This window comes from Staurois parvus, unplaced genomic scaffold (genome assembly GCF_062004578.1).
Source record: "Staurois parvus isolate SC_StPar_1 unplaced genomic scaffold, SC_StPar_1.0 ptg000051l, whole genome shotgun sequence".
Lineage (NCBI taxonomy): Eukaryota > Metazoa > Chordata > Amphibia > Anura > Ranidae > Staurois > Staurois parvus.
Genome location: NW_028317847.1, coordinates 1100444 through 1117666, shown reverse-complemented (window position 1 = coordinate 1117666; position 17223 = coordinate 1100444). Strand labels below are relative to the sequence as shown.

The following is a 17223-nucleotide window of genomic DNA, read 5'->3' as shown; positions in this document are numbered from 1 at the left end:
TATTATATCAGAGCTGTCAGGGAACTGCAAGTGACAAGGGGCGAATTAACAGACAACATGATATTGTAGGCAATCAAAAAAAAAACCATGACATAAATTTGAATTAGGAATTGCTTCTTACCTATCTTAAGCCCATTATCAGTAGTGATAGTTATGCCAACAGGAACATCAACCTGACAGTGTAGACCGGATGAGCCTTTAAGTGAACGCACACTGGAAGAACAAGAATATATAGTTACACACTGTATGTGGGCTTATTCTGCCAGCTGTGAGAGCAACGGAGATGAAGATGAGTTCTTGGGGGTTGCAGTCTCTTCTGGATAATAAGCACATCAAGAGGAAGCATCCTTTGACAGTGAGAGATAAGTAAGCACAGTTAAAGTGTATGTTACCCTAAATATTTGTTTTGTGTATTCACATATGTGTATTTTATAAATCATAGTCTCTATCATTTTCATGTACTTCTTCCATCTGAAGTACGTGGTTGATCCTGCCAGTTACCTTTCTTCTTTGCTCTAAACTGACCACACTAAGCACAGAAGCTGATCTGTTTAGTCAGTTTTCATCGTTTGGCTGGCCATTCAGAGGTACAGGACACTGTGCAGACACAGAGCATGCTTGTATTGAGTAGTTTGTTCAGCCACCAAACCCCCTGACCAATCATAACCTGCGTCAAGTACAGACCCCCTCCCAATCCCAGCCTGCCTTTTGAACACGCCCCCTGATGAAGCATAGTCTGCATCTTGCCTCAAGCTGAACAGACTATGGAATACAGGAACATGGTGTGTGTGCAAGGTGTGTCCTCTAACCCCACCACCTACTTTCAAGAAGAGATACATAATCACATTACAGAACCTTTTAACATTGTAAAGAAAGGTGAGAAAGATCATTTCTGCATAGTTATAATCGTACAACAAAAAGTGTCTATAACATTGTATGATCACAACTACTTTAACCACTTGCCATCCGGCCGCTGTATATAAACGGCAGGACGGTGGCACTCCAGGGGCGGGTTGCCGTTTCTTAAACGGCACCCGCCACTATGGACTGTGCGCACTCCCTGGGAGCAAATCGGTGCTCGCTGTGTCCGGAGGACACAGTGGAACAGCGATCATCGTACGGGACCTCTGTGCGAGGTCCAGATTATGTGATCACTCATTGGCCAATCAGTGATCACATGCAGAGTAGTAAGCAAGATGTCACTTCTGACATCATTGCTTTCTACGTGTGAAATCTGTGAATGATCACAGAGATCACATCTTACAAGGCTATTCACAACAGTCTTGTACCATGTGAAAAGCTGTGACCAATCACAGCTCACACAATGGCTGCAGGAATGCAGCCAGAGAGAAGGAGAAATGGTTGCTTTTACAGCCTTTAAGGGTGTAAAAAAACCAAAATCTTCATCACCCCCCCCACAAGTAGTACAGTGTCACCATGGTGACACTATACTGCTAGGGTGACAGTATGTAGAAAAAAAAAAAACAAATAATGTTATAAAAAAATAAAGATGTAAAAAAAACATTTTTGGTTATAAACTAATTTGGGTTATTTTTTTTTTACTAAAAAGAGAAGTGAATAAATTTTGGCCAAGATTTATGATGAAATATTATTTATTTGCAAAGTTTTATAAGAAAAACACTTTTTTTCATAATGTTTGGAGTTTTTCAATTATATAGCAAAAAAAATAAAAATCCCAGTGGTGAATAAATACCAACAAAATAAAGCTTTATCTGTCTCTAAAAATGCTAAAATATTCATATGGGTACAGTGTTGCATGACCGCACAATTGTCATTCAAAGTGTGATAGCGCTGAAAGCTGAAAATTGGCCTGGACAGGAAGGGGGAAAAGTGTCTGGACTGGAAGTGGTTAACTGCTTCCCAACTGCACTATAGCCAAAAAGACAGCTACAGTGCAGTCGTCTACTTCTGCGAGGTCATCTATGGACGTCCTCCCAGAATGTCCATTGGACACAGCTGATCAGAGATCGAGGTAAAGGGTTAATCACATCAGCTCTTTACCATGTGATTAGCTGTGTCCAATCACGCTGATCACATGTAATCAGTTTTGCCCATTATCGGCAGTCCTTTCCTCACACGCTGTGCCTGTGTGAGGAAAGGAAAGCAGATAACCAACAAGTCAGTCAGTACTTTGTTTACACTGATAAACTGATGATCAATGCAGCCCCATCAGTGCCAATCAGTGCCCCCCAGTGCAGTATATCAGTGCCATCTATCAGCGCAGCCTCGCCAGAGTACATTAATGAAGAAAGAAAATGTACTTATTAGCAAAATGTTATAACAGAAAATAAGAAAAACTTTTTTTTTAATGTATTTTATTTTTTGCTAAACAAATGAAAACCAAACACGGTGGTGGTTAAATACCACCAAAAGAAAGCTTTGTCTAAAAGAAAATGATAAAACATTTCATATGGGTACAGTGTTGCATGGCCGCGCAATTCAAAAAGTGACAGCATTGAAAGCTGAAAATTGGCCTGGGTAGGAAAGAGGGTGAAAGTGCTTGGTACTGAAGTGGTTAAAATTACCCTGTTGCTAGAAATACTTTGTAAATTAATATAACAATGCAACAGCAATTACCTGTGAACACACTGTGTCCCAACAGTCCCTGACCCTGGGTATTATCCAATGTCACCTTTGCTCCCTGTACCCCATAATGTGATGTGGGGTACACCGAGATCTTAAAAAGAATGTCACTGCAACTGTTCACGGATCTTTGGTAGTATTATAGTTTGTCCTAGCCTAGTCATTGTCACTTCTGCTGGACAGCTTGGCCTGCATGTATATCTTATGACAGAGACTCTTACTGTTGCTACATTCACAAGGGCAATGGGGGCAAATAACTTGCTGCGTTTGCCACAGCCAAATTGTATGAAGCCAGAACTCTGCAGAAACAGTGACTCTGGAAGAACATTTTCTGCATCCAGGGTCGGTCAGAGACTCTATTGGCATGTAGTCGCACAAATGAACAGCTGCAGTGCCAGCCATTTAGGCCCCATTCACACTGGGCGATTACTTGCATGCCCAATACAGGGCCATGTTTTGCTGGCAATGGGATGCACAGGTGTTCCATGTATCATAGTGCTGGCAGCTCCATAGATGTCTGTTGTGACACGTGGCTGCATGGACACAGCCACTGTGCCCCAATGCGACATCCGTGGGGGTGTACGGCCCCAGAGGCACCCAGGGTGGGTTCAGGGATACACTCCCGCACCCACATGGAAGTTTCCTGCACACACATAATTATAAAAGTATCTTATCAGATATCAGCTTCTGCTTTCAGTGTGAGACTCTCACCTACATGGATGTCTGTTGTGACACGTGGCTGCATGGACACAGCCACTGTGCACCAATGCGACATCCGTGTGAGTGTACGGCCCCAGAGGCACCCAGGGTGAGTTCAGGGATACACACCCGCACCCACATGGAAGTTTCCTGCACACACATAATTATAAAAGTATCTTATCAGATATCAGCTTCTGCTTTCAGTGTGAAACGCTCACCTACTATTGTCTCCAGCACCGCCAGTGAATCGTTTGTGTGTATACTTTTCTTTGACATCTTTCATGCTGACACCGTGCTTTGCCACCATCAACACATCACCACCTTTTCCTCCTTCTCCACCTAATCGTGGCAGCCCCATTCCTCCAGCTCCACCTTTCACCATGAACCTCAGATGGTCTATGAAGTTTCCATACTGCAGAGAAGAGATCAAACATTAGACAATGCTCAGTGCTTCACTAAGGAAGGCTATTTGACTTATATTAAGCTTCATTAATTGATTTCAAAAGTATCGCTCCAAGTGGGTGCTGTTAACCAGAGGCTGCAGTGCTACACAATAGGTCTGAACTCAGATCCTAGTCCAAACCCACCTGAAAGCTGTCACTTGTACTGGGCCAATCATAAGCGACTGAGGTATTCCCCACACCGCAGCTGCATGTATATATGTCCCTTGTATATGTGAGGCTGTGGGGCGGGAACGGCTCAGTCACTTATGATTGGCCCAGTATAAGTGACACATCCTGGCGGGCTCACTCAGTGGGTTTGGACAGAGTAGTCATAGAGGGAGAGACACCTCGGGAGAAGGTGAGTGGACTCAGAGGGGTAGATGTACTAAAACTGGTGCAGCTCTGCATGGTAGCCAATCAGCATCTAACCAGTTTTTTCAATGAAGCTTTGACAATAAAACCTGGAAGCTGATTGGTTTCTATGCAGAACTGCACCAGAGTTTGCACTCTCCAGTGTTAATAAATCTCCCCCAAAGTGATTCTGTCACCAGGAATATGTTACTGCTTACAAAATGGCTACAGAAACATGCACCTGACAGATAGTATGTACAACATACACCACACATATACAATACATAATGATGCCTGTTAAACATACTGACTGGACATTATATATACACAACAGACACCACGCACATCATATACACTACACCACGCACATCATATACACAACAGACACCACGCACCTCGTACACACTGCACCACGCACCTCGTACACACTGCACCACGCACCTCGTACACACTGCACCACGCACCTCGTACACACTGCACCACGCACCTCGTACACACTGCACCACGCACCTCGTACACACTGCACCACGCACCTCGTACACACTGCACCACGCACATCGTACACACTGCACCACGCACATCGTACACACTGCACCACGCACATCGTACACACTGCACCACGCACATCATACACACTACACCACGTACGCACTACTCCACGCACCTCGTACGCACTACTCCACGCACCTCGTACGCACTACTCCACGCACATCGTACGCACTACACCACGCACCTCGTACGCACTTCGTACGCACTACTCCACGCACCTCGTACGCACTACTCCACGCACCTCGTACGCACTACTCCACGCACCTCGTACGCACTACTCCACGCACTACTCCACGCACCTCGTACGCACTACTCCACGCACCTCGTACGCACTACACCACGCACCTCGTACGCACTACACCACGCACCTCGTACGCACTACACCACGCACCTCGTACGCACTACACCACGCACGCACTACACCACGCACCTCGTACGCACTACACCACGCACCTCGTACGCACTACACCACGCACCTCGTACGCACTACACCACGCACCTCGTACGCACTACACCACGCACCTCGTACGCACTACACCACGCACCTCGTACACACTACACCACGCACCTCGTATACACTACTCCACGCACATCGTATACATTACACCACATGTATAATATACAGTCAGTATAATTTTGTGGTGATACTAATTTGTATGGAATTTGGTAATGATACCAAGAAAAGCAGTAAAATAGATCCCCTGCAGCCAGCAACAATAGATCCCCCTGTAACAAAATACCTCCCCAGCAACAACAGCCCCCACCATGAACAATAGATCTCCCAGCAGCCAGCATCAATAGACCCTCCAGCATCCAGCAGCAATAGAACCCTCCCTCAAAAGTAAATCCCTCCCAGCAACTGAGCTCCCCAGAAACAATAGATCACCCTGCAGTAAAATACATCCCCAGTAACCACAGATCCACTCTTAGCAATAGACCCCCTAAAGAAACAATAGATCTCACAGCAGCCAGCAACAGTGCCTTACCTCAACTGTAAATCCCTCCCAACAACATAAGACCCCCAGTAACAATAGATCACCCTCAACAGTAGACCCCCCCCCCCGCAACAAAATACCTCCCTAGTAACCATAAATCTACTCCAGCAAAAATAGATCTCCCAACAGCCAGCAAAAATAAACCCTTTCCTAAACAGTAGATCCTTCCCAGCAACAACTGACCCCCAACAACAGATCTCCATCAACAACAGTAGACACCCCCTCCCGCAACAACCACACCCCCCAGTAACCATAGATCCACCCAGCAATAATAGATCTCCCAGCAGCCAGCAACAATAAACCCCTCCTAAACAGTAGATCCCTCCTAGCAACTATTGACCCTGAGCAACAATAGATCCCCATCAACAACAGTAGACACCCCCCTCCCTGCAACAAAAAAACTCCCAAGTAACCACAGATCCACCCCATTGACAATAGATCTCCCAACAGCTATCAACAATAAACCCTTCCCTCAACAGTAGATCCCTCCTGCCAACAATTGACCCCCCAGCAACATAAAACCCCCTCCAGCAACAATAGACCGCCATAGCAACAGTGGACCGCCCCGTGCAACAATAAATCCCCCAGTAGCCAGCAACTATAGATCCTCTGGCACACCCCACCATCTTATGCCATTACATATATTCAGTGCTGGAGGTGCCAGAACTGCGCTCCCCCACGTTCCGGTTTAATATATATGTTGGGTAATAGGTAAGGTGTGTACACTGCCAGGCAGCTATTCTATGGTAATGCCAGGATCTATCACACACATACATGTATACACACACGTATCATATATACACACACAGAATATAGAGTAGATATTGTAGGTATTCCTGTTGTCAGTCATACACAGAGATGTAGAGCCATTGCCGTGATACCTTCCTCAGTAGGACCCTGCTCCCCTGCACCATCCTGCCCCCACACAGCCTGCACTCCTCTCTGCCCCCTGTCCTCTGCCTTCAGCCTCCTCCAATACGCACGCTGCTTCCTGCTGCTGGCTCTGCTGTGCACCCAATAACCTGTCCGTCGGCTCCCGCAGCTCCCACACATCAGTTCCGGCCGGAGCTCTATGACTGGCTGTACTGAATGGCTCCGGGCTTCCTCTTCCTTGTTATTTCACATGAAGTTTCAGCACAAAGTTTACATTGTTTCCTGTTTTGCCAACTCCCACCACGAGCCATGTTATTATATGTTGTGAACACAGTGTTAGTGATTTTTCCTATGGGGAGGTATGGTGGCCTCTCTGGTTCACATTGCACATCGCATGTGATTTGCACCGCCTTGCTGTGCGAATCACATGCGATTTCTGTGCAGTGCAGTTTGAGCCATACATTTTCAATTCACACCAAAATCGTGCAGTACCAGGGGCGGACTGACTGTTAGGAAACTCAGGCACTGCCCGAGGGCCCAGGGTCAGTAGGGGGCCCCATGAGATGCCCCTGGTACCTTTTTCATAGGCTTTGTTGAGTTTGGGCAAGGACACAGGGGCCCCATGAGTTGTCAGTCTGCCCCTGTGCAGGACCCTTTTTTGTCCACACCAGAATCGGATCATGTGAGTGTTCACACCCTTGCGATCCGAATCTGCACTGTATTTTGCGAACCAATTTCTGGGTGTCGTTAACATACACACCCGCAGTGGTTTGCATGGACGGGGTGCGATTTTGATGCAGTATGGGAATCACAAAGAAACCTGTGCATATTCAGCATCGCATCAGTGTGAAGTCAGTCCAGTTCAGGTGGGATTTCCAATGTCATACACTTTAACAATTCATGTTGGAATCGCACCTAAACCACTGAACGAAACTCACCGGACTCTTACAAATCGCACTGCAAATCCATGCTGGCCATACACGTGTAGATTTTTGGATGAGAATATTTGTTTCAAGAATATCTGTTTGATTTGTTTCGTTAGTGGGTTCAAATCGTTGTTTGTTTTCAACAGCAGTAATGGGAAAAATCGAAGGGACAGGACAGAAAACTTTACTCAATCATATTTTCCTCCAGTGTATGTGGTCATTGTGGTCATTGTTCAGAAATGACATTCATTTTAAAATCGAATGTTAAAAGCAAAAGAAAATTTTTGAACAACATTCATCCATTTATCGAATGTGCGAAGAATTTTTGTATGACTTTTCTTACAAATATTCCTGGCCGAAAATCTACACGTGTATGGTCATCTTTACACCCCGGTCGCACGATGTCAAAGTTGGATGTCAGTCTTGAGGTGTGGCTTACAAGATGCAGATGTCTATGCCAGTTGCACCTAATGTAGTGCATGCAGTACTTTAAAAATCAGTGCGGCTTCGACCAAGTCGGAATCACAGATATGACCGCTGTAATTGCAAACAATAGGGTGCGACTTGCCGTGCGATTTGCAAGTCGCATGGCATGGCAAATTGCATGCCAAGTCACACCCGACACAGCCAACTTTACACAGCTAACGTTACTAGCGTTATCAAAATGTCCCGCGTGCATGAGGACTAAATGGAATATAATGCTGGACTCCATGGAGTAGTATGTTGTAACCATGTTTTTTTCATTTACATACAAGGACAATTATTAGGGAGTAGAAATACAATTATAGCTAGGTAGGGTGAAGTCTCTCTTTAAGGCCCCAACCATCACTGACCAAGTTCAAACATCAGGAGGTATGCTTTAAAGTGGTTGTAAACCCTTACATATACTCAATGAAGGGACTGGCCTCAGGTGATACGCAGAGAAGACACAAATTCTCCTACATAAGTTGTACCTGTTTATCTGCCGTCTTCTCTACATCTGTTCAAAGTGCTACATTTATAAAGCTTGTGTGAGATTTCAGAAATCTGGATGGGGACCTGAGGTTACAATCTGCAGAGCGCAGTGAGAGCTGATTGGAGGGAAGGGACACACCCCCTCTTCACACAGCACACAGGATCAGATCTGAGGCTGTCAATCTGCTGGAGGTCCCTCCCCTGTCACCATTTTTCTCTTGGTGTCAGAAGTGACTCATGCTGATGAGCAAAGGAAGGAGGCAGCAGAAAGAAATGACACTTAGTGCTCTAGACTGAAATACACACTATAGAGGGATATGCTTTGTTTATATTTCATGTCTGAGGTTGACAACCACTTTAAAGCGGAGTTCCACTCACCCTTTCAAAAAATAAAAGTCAGCAGCTACAAAAACTGTAGCTGCTGACTTTTAAAAAACAGCCACTTACCTGTCCCTCAGTCCCATAGTGCCGTCCTGGATTCCAAGAGGCCGGCATCTTCAGTGTGGGCACCCGGCTGTGATACTTGCGGCTTCACAGCCAGGTACCCACTGCACATGTGCGAGTAGCGCTACACTTCAAGAATGGTCCTGTAGTCTTCTGGATCTGTCACGTGTCACAAAAGACTACAGGGAGGGAGGGAGGACACCTTCTGCTTCCGATCGCCTAAGCGATCGGACCGGATGTGGGAGCGGGTACCTGTCAAATTCGGGTACCCGCTCCCCCCCCCACTCCCGAAGGTGCCAATCCTTAATGGGGAGCAGGGTAGCAGTCCTTAAAGCAGAACTTCCCCTTTTGGGTGCCACTCCGCTTTGAAGTGTATTTCCACTTTTGCAGCCAATTTGACGGCACGCCTACGGTATATTTGCTTCATGTCCCCATTCATAAAGCAATATTTCACAATACCTCTTTTAGGTGCTCTAATATGGAGCCTCTTTAAGCCCGGGTTCACATATATGCGGTGCGGTACATAGCATGTGATTCACAAACGAACCACACCGCATTCCTGTGCAAATCACATGCGATTTGTGTGTGGTGCGATTGGAACCATACATCACTCGCACCAAAAACATGCAGAACCCTTTTTTGGGTCCACACTAGAATCAGATCACATGGGTATTCACACTTATGCGATCCGATTCTGCACATCGCACCGCGTTTTGCGGACCACTTTCGGGGTGCTGTTAACATACACACCCGCAGCGGTTTGCATGAACGGGGTGCGATTCTGATACGGCGCAGAATTTTCACTGAAAATGCTGTGAATTCCGCACCACATCAGTGTGAACCAAATGTCAAGGAGAAATCCTACATACTTCTCTTTGCTTATGAGGGGGCTGGGCAGCTGTTTGCCATTGTTAACCCTGTCTGTACTGTGCAGGCAGAGCTCCATTATCCATTGTAACTAGATCTGAACACTGGGAGCGGAATTCACAAAAGCCACTGCACCACTTTTCTGGTGTTAACATGGTTGGAAACCTCAGACACAAAATATGAACAAAGCATATCCCTCTATAGTGTGTACTTGTCTCAATCCAGAGCACTAAGTGTAATTTCTGTCTGCTACTCTGTTCCTCTGCTATCAGCATCAGTCACTTCTGACAAGGTTTCCTGACACCAAGAGAAAAATGGTGACAGGGGAGGGACCTCTAGCAGATTGAGAGCATCAGATCTGTTCCTGTGTGCTGTGTGGAGGGGGGGGGATCTCTTTCCTCCAATCAGCTCTCAGAGCTTTCCTCACTGAGCTCTGCAGAGTGTAATTTCAGCTCTCCACCCCTTTTTTTCTGAACTCTCTGACAAGCTGTATAAATTATGCACTTTGAACATATGTAGAGAAGAGAATGCAGCAGATAAACAGGTACAACTTATATAGGAGGAATTCTTTCATCCCTGTGTATCACTTGAGGCCACTCACTTCACTGGGTATATGTAACGATTTTAGAACCACTTTAATCCCTCTGTATTACTCCAAATTCATGAAGTATTTGCAACACTTTTGGTTCTGACAGTGACTCACTTTTACGTTGTGTTGCATTGAATGCGCCTAATATAAAAGTGGCGCTAATTAGGACCAACTCTCTTTCGACGTGCAGAGAAACACTGACTCAGACAGATTTTGTGAATGTGTCTCACGTGCACAGCCTGAGCCAAATTCAAGTACAAGTTCTGGACAGGTACATGCATTGGGCTCATTCTTCACCACTTTTAGAATGCATTAAAGACACTTTTGCAAAATCTGCCTGTGCCGGTCTTTATGAATTCCAGGGTGTCTGTCTTAACAAAGACATCATGGTGTAGAGACTGGGCTTCTTGCATTGTATGTTAATAAGGACAGACTTGGGACAGGCTCACTTTAACATCATTTAAAAAAAACTTGGAGTCAGCCATCACCTCCTCCTGAGAAACAGCTAAAAGGTAGGGATTTCCATTTATTTATTTATTTTAGGGATGTCGTGTGAATGGGAACACACAGCAAACACATAGTGGGGTCTTCTCTAATTCAAATGCCAAAGGGTGAATATGCTTTAAAGTGGAGCTCCATCCAAAAGGGAAAGTTCCGCTTTAAGGACTGCTCCCCATTAAGGATTGGCACCTTTGGGGGTGGGGGGGGGAGCGGGCACCCGAATTTGACAGGTACCCGCTCCCACTTCCGGTCCAATCGCCTAGGCAAGCGGAGCAGAAGGTGTCCTCCCTCCCTTCCTGTAGTCTTTTGGTACACGTGACAGGTCCCAGAAGACAACAGGGCCATTCATGAAGCGCAGCGCTTCTCACGCATGCGCAGTGGGTACCTGGCTGTGAAGCCGCAAGCTATCACAGCCGGGTGCCCACACTGGAGATATCGGTCTCCAGGAATACAGGACGGCTGGTGAAATGGGCTTCGGGGGACTCACCGAGGGAGTGAGGGACAGGTAAGTGGCTGTTTTTTAAAAGTCAGCAGCTACAGTTTTTGTAGCTGCTGACTTTTATTTTTTGACAGGTGAGTGGAACTCCGCTTTAAGACTCCGGTCACATCGGGTGCGACTTGGCATGCAATTTGCCATCGCATTTGCAAATCGCATGGCAAGTCGCACCCTTATTTTTTGAATTTTTTTTTTTTTTGAAAGGGTGAGTGGAACTCCGCTTTAAAGTGGTTGTCAACCTCAGACATGAAATATAAACAAAGCATATCCCTCTATAGTGTGTTTTTCAGTCCAGAGCACTAAATGTCATTTCTTTCTGCTGCCTCCCTCCTTTGCTCATCAGCATGAGTCACTTCTGACACCAAGAGAAAAATGGCGACAGGGGAGGGACCTCCAGCAGATTGACAGCCTCAGATCTGATCCTGTGTGCTGTGTGAAGAGGGGGGGTGTCCCTTCCCTCCAATCAGCTCTCACTGCACTCTGCAGATTGTAACCTCAGGTCCCCACCCCCTTATTTGCCCCCTGAAAGCTCACACAAGCTTTATAAATGTAGCACTTTGAACAATTGTAGAGAATACTGCAGATAAACAGGTACAACTTATGTAGGAGAATTTGTGTCTTCTCTACGTATCACCTGAGGCCAGTCCCTTCATTGAGTATATGTAAGGGTTTACAACCACTTTAAAGCATACCTCCTGATGTTTGAACTTGGTCAGTGATGGTTGGGGCTTTAAAGAGTGACTTCACCCTACCTAGCTAAAATTGTATTTCTACTCCCTAATAATTGTCCTTGTATGTAAATGAAAAAAACATGGTTACAACATACTACTTCATGGAGTCCAGCATTATATTCCATTTAGTCCTCATGCACACGGGACATTTTGATAATGCTAGTAACGTTAGCTGTGTAAAGTCATGTTAAAAATGTTTTTTTAATCGCTTTTTCATTAGCGTTTAGTGGCAGTTTGCCGCGTTTTTTATAATTTTTTTTTGTTGGTCAAAAAAATTTCAGAAATGCTGGTTTGTGGCGTTTTAGAGCGTTTTTACAGCTAAAAAACTCCTCTAGAATCCCACTAGTCCTGGGTTTTTTTTCCAGCCAAAAAATGTCCCTGCCAAAAAATGTTGATTACAGTCTGTGTGTGCATGGCTGTAGAAAAAAACGTCAAAAGCCAAAAAGAGAAGCTGTAGAAACGTCAAGTGCGCAGGAGGACTCAAAGTTCATCTTCCTCACTCTGCTTCTGTGCTTCCATCTTGGAATGAGATCCGGCACATGTACAGACATGCCATGATCTCCCTCTTTGCGCAGATCGCCATGGTTGTCTGTTAGTGCCCATAGACTGGCGGAGACTTGTGACTGTGGGTCTGCGCATGCGCAAGTACTGACACACCAAAATGCTGCCTCCTGGGACGTGTGCAGACATCCCAGAAGGCAGCGGGTGGCTGGACACATCATTCTCGCATAGGCAAAGATTCAGGAAGTATATTCACTAAAAAATTAAAAAAAAATAAATTTCATGTTCAAAATAAATTATCCAATTGTGTAAGGGGGGGGCAGAAGAGAGAAGGTGCCATTAGTGGGCGGGGGTCCGCTTTAAAGTGTATGTAAACCCTAACTATGAACTTCTCTGATTTGCTCGCTTTTGGGTTCTTAGGCCCCTTTAACACGAAGACTTTGATCAAGTCCACCTCTCAGTTCAGATGGGCCTGATCGGACCCTCCATTCACCCCTATGGACCTGCGGATGTGAGCCCGAATGCCTCCAATCTGACTCGGTCTGCCAAATAAAATTGAAGGGGATCCATCCCCCTCCATCTAGGCGAATCGTATTGGAGGGCTGCCCATAAAGCAGAACGGGCTCGGTCTGTGTCTGCTCTGCATAAACTGAGCAGACACAGACCTGTCATCCACCTGCACTGCACTGAATGGCAGGAGATCAGCAAACAGATCCCCTGCTGATCCTAACGGAGTCCGCCCCATGTGAAAGGGGCTTATGTATTCCATTAAAAGTGTTTTGTTTTATCTGTTGAGTAATTGCAAACAAAAGCATGTTCCTGCAAGAAATCCAATTAGAGTTTAACACACTTTAACCCACTAAGCTATCAGCCTGCCTAGTTCACCTCTATGAACTACAGAACACCTACCCCTTATTTTATAGAGAAGAGGAGAGGGGGAGTTGTTCTCTAGTCCTAACACACATGGAGCCCGGGTTCACACTGAAGCGGTGCGGAATTTGAACCGTTTTCTATGCAATTTCTGCACCGCATCATAATCGCACCCCGTTCATACGAACCGCTGCAGGTGTGTATTTTAACTGCTTCCCTACTGCCCTATAGCAGAACTACTGCTACAGGGTGGCATGGCTGCACAAAATCATGTATATATATGTGATTTTGCATTTCTGGGTAGGGGGTGCACGCGTGTCGCCCCACCCATGCCGCCATTGGCGGCTACGGATGTCGATAAAATAATTACATCTGTTCTCAGCTGCATAAGAGGTAGGACCGGAGAAACAGCATTACACTGATCTTCCCAGTGATAGTCTGTGCTTGGAAAGGTGGTTTGCAGGCTGAGTTCCCAGCACAACTAGAGAACTGACCACACTTTGCTCCCATGCCTGAGGTGGTCAGTTTTTATTAGGAAAGCAGAGGGACTGTCAGGAACATCAGGGATTTCATACAAAGTAAGCAATACAAAGAGAACAGGATAATTTTTCATACAAGTACATGGTAGGGCAGGCAGATATCAGGAATATGAAATGTAGGGGTAACATATTCTTTAAATGAGCAATATAGAAGTAAATTGATTGCCATACAAAGGTGATCCAGAGTCTCTATGCTCTGGTTTTGATAAATTCCCCCCTTACTGTCCTAGCGTGACAACACTACTCCATGTATACACTGATTGTATGTTATCACCTTGGGACAGTAAGTGTGTTACCAGCAGGACCACAAGGTGAAAATAAATAAATAAATGAAAATGAAAACACATGCAGACACCACATCGAGGGACTGGTAAGCTGCAATATATTACGTTTTTGTTGTAGGGTTTAGACACATTTTAAGAAATATCATTAACATTCAGAAAATATCAAAAAGAATTTTTACAGTGAAGGAAATATTTGATATTTGATCCCCTGGTGATTTTGAATGTTTGCCCACTCACAGAGAAATGATCAGTCTAAAAATCGAATGGTAGGTGTATTGTAACACTGAGAGACAGAATAGCAACAAATTCAAAAGAAATGCATGTCTAACAAATGATGACTGATTTGCATGTTCATGAGGGAAATAAGTATTTGATCCCCTTTCATTCAGCAGGATTTCTGGCTACCAGGTGTCTTTCATACAGGTAACAAGCTGAGATTAGAAGTAGTCTCTTAAAGGCAGTGCTGCTAATTTCATTTTGTTACCTGTATAAAAGAAACAATCCGATTCCAAATTCTCCACCATGGCAAAGACCAAAGAGCTGTCCAAGGATGTCAGGGACTGTATGTGTGTAGAGGTCACCTTCCAGTATATTAACAGGTGAACCTTTTTTTTCAAGAGTATATGTGCAGCTCTTGTAATTTTATTTAACTTTGTCCTTCTGGTCAGGGATTCTATAGCTAGTTTTAGCTTAGGGTTCAATAATCAGCTTTAGCTAGAGCCAGGTTTACCATCTGACACCAACTGCTGGTAGTTAGGAGTTTGGTTGCATAACAGATAAGAAACTACTAGGGACTAAGACCAGAATAGATAGGTTGACTCTGAGCTCCAGTGCCACACCAGTTTCTGCTGGAGAGAAGCTGCATTCCAAGTTGGTTGGACAATGGTTGCAGGATCTCCCCAGTGGCTGGAGGATCTCATTGCAGAGATCAGTCCATGTCAGCCCCCCCCCCTCATGTCACTGGCCCCCCACGTCACTGTCCTCCGCATGTCATGCCCCCCCTTATGTCACTGTCCCCCCACGTTATGGCCCCCCCATGTCACTGATCCCCCGTCAGTGTCTTCCCCATGTCACTGACCCCCACACGTCACTGTCCTCCCCATGTCATTCCCTCCCCTCATGTCACTGTCCTCACGTCAGTCCCCCCCTCATGTCACTGGCCCCCCACATGTCACTGTCCTCTGCCTGTTATGTCCCCCCCATGTCACTGAACCCCCCCCATATGTCACTGTCCTCCCCATGTCACGTCCCCCCCATGTCACTGTCCTCCCCATGTCAGCCCCCCCACGTCACTGTTCTCCCCATGTCACCCCCCCCCTCATGTCACTGGCCCCCCACATGTTAGTGTCCTCCCCATGTCACCCCCCCCCCCCCCATGTAACTGTTCTCTCTCCGATCCATGATGCTCCCCAATACGCATCTTTGATCCATCTTTCTGGAGCATCGGCGGCTAGTGATCCGTGGGATCAGCGGTGCGTGTAAGTGTAATCAGCAGTGCAGCAGAAAAGGGGTTAACTGGGGCAGCTCTGTGTTATGGTTGTTGATTGGCGATCGGCTTCTTATGCCTAAAACCGTGACATGTGCAGTTGCTTCAGGGGGACAGATCTTCATGGGAGACAGATCTTGCAGCTACAAGGGCAGGGATGCATTGTTTGGCTGCATTTGAATTACAGCTGCCTGGATCCGGGGGTGTCCGACCTTCTGGCCTTCCATCGGGAGAAGACGAATTGTTTTGGGTCTACACATAAAATGAACAAAAACATTCACAATTTTTAAGCGCAGGCAGAAATCATCACCCTCAGCCCATAATCCCGAGTCACACCGCAGTCGCGGCAAAACACACCACTCATGCTTCATACCTACCAACTGTCACTGATTCCAAACAAGTCCTTCTGTCCTCATTTGCTCCTCTGTCCTCCTGTCCCCCTGCACCTCTGTCTTCCTGTTCCTCTGTCCCCCTGCCCTTTTGTCCCCCTCTGTGCCCCTGCTCCTCTGTGCCCCTGCCCCTCTGTTCCCCTGTCCTTCTGTGCTCCTGCCCCTCTGTTCCCTCTGTTTCCCTGTCCCCCTGCCAGTCTCTCCCTCTTTCCCCTGTCCCTCTGTTCCCATTTCTCTGTCCTCCTGCCCCTCTGTCCCTCTTCCCCTGTCCCTCCATCTCCCTGTCCTTCCGTCCTTCTACCCCTCTGTCCCCCTGCCCCTCTGTCTCCCTACTCCTCTATCCTTCTCATTTGTCCCTCATTCTGGTCTGATCTCTGTAGTTGTATATAAAATGTACTATTTATCAAAAAGTGTTTCCCTAGTGCCAAATCTTTCACCCATCTTTTATTTGGAGGGGAGATTTGTGCTATGAGGGGGGGAATTGGGGGGAGGTTGTGCTATGAGGGGTGATTTGTGTTAGGAAGGGGGATTGGGAGGAGTTGTACTAGGAGGGGGGATTGGTAGGGGTTGTGGTAGGAGGGGGGATTTGTGTTAGGAGGAGGGATTGGGAGGGGTTGTGGGAGGAGGGGAATTTGTGTTAGGAGGGGGGATTGGGAGGAGTTGTACTATGAGGGGGGGATTGGGAGGGGTTGTGCTAGGATGGGGGATTTGTGCTAGGAGGGGGTATTTGGGGGAGGTTGTACTATGAATGGTGAATTTTACACCACAGGGGAAAGAAGATTTCTGCCCCCCCCCGCCATGCTCTGTAAACTCTGGATGGCTTCAGCTGGAGGGGTGAGTGTGGAGGGGGGCAGAAATGAAGCTGCTGAAAGCATTGGGGGGGGTGAAGGTTCCAGGAGCCGGCTGGAGTTTGCAAGCAGAGAGTAGGCCGGGATGGCTGTGCCCCATGCAGCCGGCTTCAGTTGCAGTATGTGGGTGTCAGTGCAGCTCAGGGGGTCAGTGAATGTGCCTCTCCCTCCCATTTACAGACATATCTGCCCAGCCATTTCTGTCCATCACCTCCAAAGGCTCATTCACATGGGGACTGTTGAGCCGCAGTTATACCGCCACCCCTGGCTGCATGCCCAATTAT

General features: G+C 46.5%; 1 protein-coding gene across 4 annotated transcripts in view; it reads right to left on the bottom strand.

The window, feature by feature from the left end:
• Positions 1–6663, bottom strand: part of GTPBP10 (GTP binding protein 10) — a 57390-nt gene extending 50727 nt beyond the window's left edge. For 3 of the 4 annotated variants that reach the window (XM_089666245.1, XM_089666242.1, XM_089666244.1), the window contains exons 1-3: positions 6523–6663; positions 3522–3715; positions 122–213 (exon numbers count right to left, since the gene is read on the bottom strand). In XM_089666245.1, coding sequence (XP_089522371.1) covers positions 122–213; positions 3522–3715; positions 6523–6555 — 319 coding nt within the window. In that variant the 5' untranslated portion in view covers positions 6556–6663. Of the gene's footprint in view, positions 1–121; positions 214–3521; positions 3716–6493 lie in introns of all 4 variants that reach the window. The other variant, XM_089666243.1, reaches the window with a different exon arrangement.
• Between the last annotated feature and the right edge of the window lie 10560 nt (positions 6664–17223).